This window comes from Sycon ciliatum, chromosome 3 (genome assembly GCF_964019385.1).
Source record: "Sycon ciliatum chromosome 3, ocSycCili1.1, whole genome shotgun sequence".
Lineage (NCBI taxonomy): Eukaryota > Metazoa > Porifera > Calcarea > Leucosolenida > Sycettidae > Sycon > Sycon ciliatum.
Window position 1 is genome coordinate 5069382 of NC_088645.1, and position 7500 is coordinate 5076881.

General features: G+C 46.9%; 1 protein-coding gene across 1 annotated transcript in view; it reads right to left on the reverse strand.

Moving 5' to 3' along the window:
• Positions 1-7500, reverse strand: part of LOC135812403 (L-selectin-like) — a 16093-nt gene that overhangs the window by 1108 nt on the left and 7485 nt on the right. Inside the window, exons 4-8 of the mRNA XM_065325776.1 lie at positions 6299-6370; positions 5726-5797; positions 5351-5463; positions 4205-4318; positions 9-185 (exon numbers count right to left, since the gene is read on the reverse strand). Coding sequence (XP_065181848.1) covers positions 9-185; positions 4205-4318; positions 5351-5463; positions 5726-5797; positions 6299-6354 — 532 coding nt within the window. The 5' untranslated portion in view covers positions 6355-6370. The remainder of the gene's footprint in view (positions 1-8; positions 186-4204; positions 4319-5350; positions 5464-5725; positions 5798-6298; positions 6371-7500) is intronic.

Sequence of the window (7500 nt, forward strand, 5' to 3'; positions counted from 1 at the left end):
TCACATACCTTTGCAAGTTGGTATCGAATGGGAAAGCAGAGAAGTGTCAGTACATGCTGCACTCTCAGCTCCGACCAGTACGTATCCAGCATTGCAGGAATATCTGACACTCTCATTGTAGTTAATGGCTGGTTGTTTTGGAGACATGTTACCATTCACCGGAACTCGAATGCTGCACGTTTTCACTGGCAATAGAAACGAGAGAATTGGCACAAGAAGCAACAGCATTGTACTCAAACGGTTTCAAATTTATTCTAGCCATTCATTATTCTCGACCTTCACTGATGAGACCTTAGTGGTGGAAACAACGCTGTATGGAGGAAATTCTATTTGTCGGTATCTACAACTTGGAGTTATGTTGCTGGTGTGAGGTTGGCCAGAGAGCTCATGTGGTGGAAGTGGAATTGCAGCATTAATTTAGCAACAGCACAGTAATACTGTATTAGCTTCAATTCTTTCACGTAGGATTTTATATACACAGGTACAACTGTAGTGGTTAGGATCAGCTTGGGGGCCGTTAGGCCTCCGCGGAATATGCCGGCATAATTTCGGGAATTATCGGTGTGATTTTTAAAACGGGAATTATTGGCAATTTTTGTGGAATAATCGGTAAAATTTGAGCAATGCCCCCCTTTTTTCAATTTTTTTCCATTTATAACACCCTGATTTGTACCAAAAAGCTCATGATCCTGAAGTTGATCGCCCGGTATTTCAAAAAAGAAAGAAAAAAAAAGCTTCCAGCCGAGTTTCACGCGAACCGTGATTTTTTTGCCCGTACAAGTGGCAAAAAAACCCGTACGCGGTACATTATCTGCAAAAAAAGGGAAGAAAAAAAGAATTATTGTGAGAATTGTTGGTGGAATTACGGGAATAATCGGTCGAAATTTTGAGCAATGCTCAAAAGAATTATCGGTAAAAATACGAGCATATTCCGCGGAGGCCCAGGGGCCGTCCCCAATGGCTCCGGCTTTACCCTTTGGAGTCCGTAACTTTTTTGCTTCCGCAGAATTTGTGGCAGTTACGAAAATGCGCACTCCATTTCCAACATAACTTTGGTCCTACTTCACCGATTTTGAAGATCTTGGGCTCGTTGGAAAGCTCTTGATGAGAGAAATACAATGAGCTCAAACTCGCCAAGAGCACTATCTACTGTCCGCCACAACGCGCCCCAAACGCGAGTCCAGCTCCAGATCTGAGACGAAATCGGTCTCCTGTAGCCATTTCACTGAATCCAGCTCGGAACTGTTCAAATTCTTTCGAGTAGAAGCTTACCTTGCCGTGACTTCGCGCCGCGCCGGTCCTGGCACGTGCCGCCTGTCATGAAGCTGGGAAAATCCCTTTTTTTCACGCACTGCTGACTCGCAGCATGCTGCGCAGAAAATTCGAAATGTTTGATCGCTCGCCGCTTACTCAACCTTCATCGGAGAGACTTCGGACCTGTTTGAGGCGATGGCTGAGAGTTTTCTCTATCATCTAGACCCTTCTATTGTTGAATTTGGTCAAGATTTGGCCGAGAAGCGAAAGTTTGACTGCGCCCACATACATACAAAATGACCATGGTTCGAAATCGAACCATGGACTCCAAAGGGTTAAATTTCCTTATTTCAGCGGTATTGCAATGGCATGCACAGACTCGATCTAACATCAATCTCGTGAAAGTGCTCCAGGACTGCATATGTTATGGGAGTATGTTGACGAAACGCATGACTACTGATTGATGGCTTCTCACAGATACTGTGCACACATAATGTGCACACATTTAATGATCACACAGCAATGGCTCAACCAAGTTCTTTTCCGCCGTTACTCAGAGTTTCACGCGAAACACTGATCAGACAGTCTGACGAGTATTTCACACGAAACTCTGAGTAACGGCGGAAAAGAACTTGGTTGAGCCATTGCTGTGTGATCATTGTATTACTGGCTCTGTCCACTGCACATAGAGCACTGTACACAGCCTGAGGACCTTAGACAACTGTCTATGTGCATACATATGTGCATACTGTGCACAGATATGTGCATACTGTGCACACATATGTGCATACTGTGCACACATAAGCACATATGTGCATACTGTGCACAGATATGTGCATACTGTGCACAGATATGTGCATACTGTGCACACATATGTGCATACTGTGCACACATATGTGCATACTGTGCACAGATATGTGCATACTGTGCACAGATATGTGCATACTGTGCTCACATATGTGCATACTGTGCACACATATGTGCATACTGTGCGCACATATGTGCATACGCATGCGTGTGTGTACAGAATACTTCGACGCACATGTTAAATGATGCATCCTCCATCGTAAGACTTGTTGGCAGCTTATTCAAAACGATTCATTGTGCCTTGGACGGGTCAATACCGCTCAAACTTCCCCGCATGGCTAAGGCATCGCTTGCAACACTGATCAGCAGTGTCTCTGTCACAGGTGCTGTTGGTGGCAACAAAATTAATGAGTAGGACGGAAACGATTGTAGATTTCACCTATCGATTACTCTTCAGTTTAACGGTCGATTACCCGACTATAATTGTTAACAAGCAGTGTCAGGTTTTTGTGCGTGAAACGTTTGATGCACAGGTGCTGTAGGGGAGAGGAGGAGAGGGGGGGGGGGAGGAGGAGTTCAGGTACAGCTGTACTGCCTCCTTGCACCGTATCCGGCACTCATAAGAATGTGAACGTCCAGTGGAACATGCCACACCAGAACTGCACCAGAACTGTTGTTTTAATCCGTGGGTCAAATCAGAAAGGATGAAAGCATGCGGGAGTTGGTTCGAATCCTGGTGTTGACAGCCAATCAATTTTTCTTCAGACTTTTCCCGTGTGTCTTTCCCTAAACCAGTGAACATGATGGAGTGTGACTGTCATTGATGAGTGTGTGCCCACTCCCTCGGCCCAACATACTCTTCATCTGAACCCCTCAGGAGAAGGCTGTACGGCCCAGAGGGGTGAAGACAAGCGACCCTCTACAGGGAGCAGGGAGCCCTTGATCAAGTATTTTAGCGGACTTTGACATCTGTTGAGAAGTCAAGTGGCCGCAACATGCTGGCCTTGCAGCCGTGAGCACTGCTGGTCCATTATTATAGCGTGTACGTGAACTACTGTGTATGTATGCACTAAAAGCAGTGAGGGAGCCAGCCCCAGTCACACCATCGAATTTCAATCAGTCCACGCCAGTATGATGAGGCACGGCTGGGTATGTTGCCTGTGCTGGCCCTGGTGGTGTGTGCAGGCCATGGTGGTGTGTGCTGGCCATGGTGGTGTGTGCAGGCCATGGTGGTGTGTGCAGGCCATGGTGGTGTGTGCAGGCTTCTGTATACAATAAGAGGCACATGTACATGTACGCATTGAAGATGGCCGTCACCAGGAGTCCATAACCCCAAGAGTGTGCAACTCTGTACATGGGGGATCCGCGCGGCGGAATTCCAACATTACGTCAAAAATGACGTACACATTCGTTGCGCTTGTACTGTGTATGTATGCACTAAAAGCAGTGAGGGAGCCAGCCCCAGTCACACCATCGAATTTCAATCAGTCCACGCCAGTATGATGAGGCACGGCTGGGTATGTTGCCTGTGCTGGCCCTGGTGGTGTGTGCAGGCCATGGTGGTGTGTGCTGGCCATGGTGGTGTGTGCAGGCCATGGTGGTGTGTGCAGGCCATGGTGGTGTGTGCAGGCTTCTGTATACAATAAGAGGCACATGTACATGTACGCATTGAAGATGGCCGTCACCAGGAGTCCATAACCCCAAGAGTGTGCAACTCTGTACATGGGGGATCCGCGCGGCGGAATTCCAACATTACGTCAAAAATGACGTACACATTCGTTGCGCTTGTACTACTCCCTGGTTCCAAGCACCGCAGAATGCGGAGTTCGTCCTCTGCGCCTTAGCAGTATGACGTAATGTTGGAATTCCGCCGCGCAGTGGGCCTACAGCAGCCAGAACCTAGTTGCACACTCTTGGGGTTATGCACTCTTCCCGTAACCTTGTTGCAGGGACACGTCGCCCCATATTTGGCAGGTACAACCCATTCTAGTACATTAAAATATATGAGTATGACCTTATACGGGTCACGACCTTTTATGCAGAGCTGGTATCAAGGTGTGTACAGTGGTAATGGACTTGCCCCCGCAAAACTCAATGGCGAGAAATGGATGCACCCGTCCCCCATTCTACGCGACCGACTCACCAACGCATGAAAAGTTGGACACGACTCCAACACATCTCTGTCCGTCCGAGCAAGCAGTCGGTTGTTCTTGGAGAATGTTCACACAGCTACTCGAGCAATATGATGCATTCAGTTCTAATGCACAGAAACACACACAAACATAGCGGAGACCAGAGGAAAACAAACTCAGAGTTTTCTCGCAGGGGTAGCCAGTCACAGGTTCTGATATGTTCACCATAGCACAGCGGCCATTACATAGTCAACAGAGGTGAATCAGCCGGCTAAAGGAACCACTCTTTTCGCAATCTAGCTCAAATGCCAGCACTCCCCCCCCCCCCCCCTCTCATTCCAGTGGATAACGGCTCTGTAGCTAACACTCTCTCCCGGGGAACACTGTTCCGTCGAAACTGCACCACATCAATCGGTGCATAGAGTTCGTAGACAAGTTAGACACATATTTTAGTGACAGTTATTCTTTCCCATTGGTTACGTACCCTTGGTCAAGCTAAGCAAACAAACTGGCCAAAATCGTGGAGACCAACTAGGCCACCCATGCTGTTATCCTCTCTAAATAACTGGATAACAGAGCCGATTGGAGTGTCAGAGCTTGACTTCAAGTTTAAAAAAAAACGCCAGTACTTAGTTGTCATTCGTGGTTCACTTTCATATCGGTCGATTCTATGTGCTCCAAACTGAGCCACTATCTTTCAAAACGTGTGTTCCACTACATGCAACCAAAAGCACATAATCCCCAAGAGTTTTGCAACTGCCTGCACAACCTCTATGCAGTGCTGCGATGGCAGAACTTCACATCACGTGACATGGTTCAAAAGGTCACACTGGCAAACAGTGCAAAGTGACCACAAGAGAGTCGTACCCAAAGCTGGGTTGCGTACAACCCTGTATCAATCATGCTGTCACAGAGTGCAAATAATGCGTACGGGTTCATCACGTGATGTGAAGTTCTGCCGTCACAGACCCCATAGCTGGAGTTGCACACTCTTGGAGGTTATTTACTCTTGACACAACTGACAAGTGTGGTGTCAGTGTAACAATGAGTACGATGGCGCACAGGTTTCTCACCATCCGATGGGAAGTGAACTAACATGAAACTGAAATAGGACTGGTGTAAAAAATGGACAACACCATAACACACACATAACTCACTTGTGATATAGTCAGTGACGTTCTTGCTAGCATTGACTAACTGTGTGAAATCTACAGGCTCTACCAGCATACACAGCCTAGTGTCCAAACTCAACGGATTGTCCATTAGCTCTCTGAGCAGGGAACACAACAGTGGAGAAATGTAAGAAAGTGATCGGCAATAGGGATTTCCTGGTACCGACTATGCAACAATCACATCAAGTCAAAATACTGAGGGACGACTCTCGCAGCGCTTATTTGAGTGCAGGCAACTTGTCTATGGACGAATTAAATCATGTCAATCTTCTCTTATCGGCCACATGCCATCGTGAGATTAAAATATTTCAAAATTTCACCGGTAGCTCCTGCCTGTCTTTGTGCGCATTGTGAACTTACGATATAGACAGGTTGAGACTATTGGCAAAGAGACCGGGAGGGAGATACTCTAGCTGATTTCCAGACAAATACCTGCACACAAACCAGATCAGCACACAAACAAAATGTCAAAACCGAAACGAAAGATCTGGAGCACCAAAAGAGAAAATGGATTCTGTTGGTGGTGATGCAAATTATTTATTATTGCTCCCAATAATAGTTACAGTTCGCATGTCACTCATGGAAGGATCCATGGGATTAACGCATCTGTCAATGAAATCCAGGCAGAAGAGCCAACCAAAGGCATCTCAATATTGTTAGAACATATCGCAGTAAGAACAACTATGCAAGCGAAGCACATTTTCTACAAGCATCAGCCATTTTTCTTGTCTAGAGCCAGTTCAAAACAGACAGAAATATCAATATTGGCGTGCTTTATATCAAACAAACAAACGAACAACAAAAATAATAATAACGATTGGACGCCCTGTACAAGTGCATTAGAATATGTTTTCAGGACTCCGGCAGGTGCTCTGGAAAGGATCCAGCAAAAATAGAACGAGAATTAAAAAAGAAAAAGCTCTAGCTACTTACAGCTCTGTTAAGTCTGGGTTGTTAGCAAACAAACCAGAAGGTAAACTTTCTAACATGTTAGACTCCAAATACCTGTAGCAGCAACAGACAGCATACATCATACAGTCAAACATCATACTGCATAGTGCATACAGCACATGGCATAGTGCATACAGCACATGGCATAGTGCATACAGCACACGGCCTACTGCATACAGCACATGGCATAGTGTATTCTCCAGAGTATAAGCCACACTGGAGTATAAGCCACACTGGAGTATAAGCCACACTGGAGTATAAGCAGCACTGGAGTATAAGCCACACTGGAGTATAAGCCACACTGGAGTATAAGCCGCACTGGAGTATAAGCTGCAACCCGATTTGTTGTGATGAAATACGGTCGTGGACATGGAAATCCGGTCGCACGTCTAGCGGCCCCAGGGCGCTGGCCGTGCAGCCGTGAGCAAGCAGTAAGAGCAGACAGTACGCGCTCCAGCGCACTGGTCGCATAGGATCAACATGACTTTTTGCACTGCCTGCAACGTTCTGTACGCGCTGGGGACGCCGGGCCCGGTCAATCGAGTGGATTTCCATGTCCACGACAGTACATGTACAAACGTTACTTTGACCATCGTGCTACAAAACTACAAACTACAAACCTTTGTGGATGAGATACTAGTGTTTAAAGTGCAACATATACTCCGGAACAATACGGTGTCTCATACGCCATACCGCACACAACAACGATCATGCATTATACCAAGAGTACATACCCCCCCCCCCCAGAGTGTGCAACGCCTGATCCAGCTCTGCATAGGGTCTTGGTCGAGCGTAGTCGGATCTTCTGATGTCATGCGTACACTTCACACCAGCGCAAGGCCAGTCTCGAGGCAGGGCACCGTTGTTTTTGATCCGAGAGTACCCGCGACTCCCCGGGTTCCTCTCAGATGTGTACGGTATTATGACGCAAAGATTCGATTACGCTCGACCAAGACCCTATGCAGAGCTGGATCAGGCGTTGCACACTCCACGGCTGTTCACGTGCAGGCACATATCAATATGGCGTCGTTCGGTGCGATTTATGTAACATTGTGCGAATAGTACAAATACGCGATGAGTTTGCGTTTTTGCAAGAAACTCATGTCGATCCTCGCGTGGTTCCACGATTTGGGACGCGAAACCAAGAGAAAAGTTTTGAAAGCGCTCGAGCGAGATACTCGACT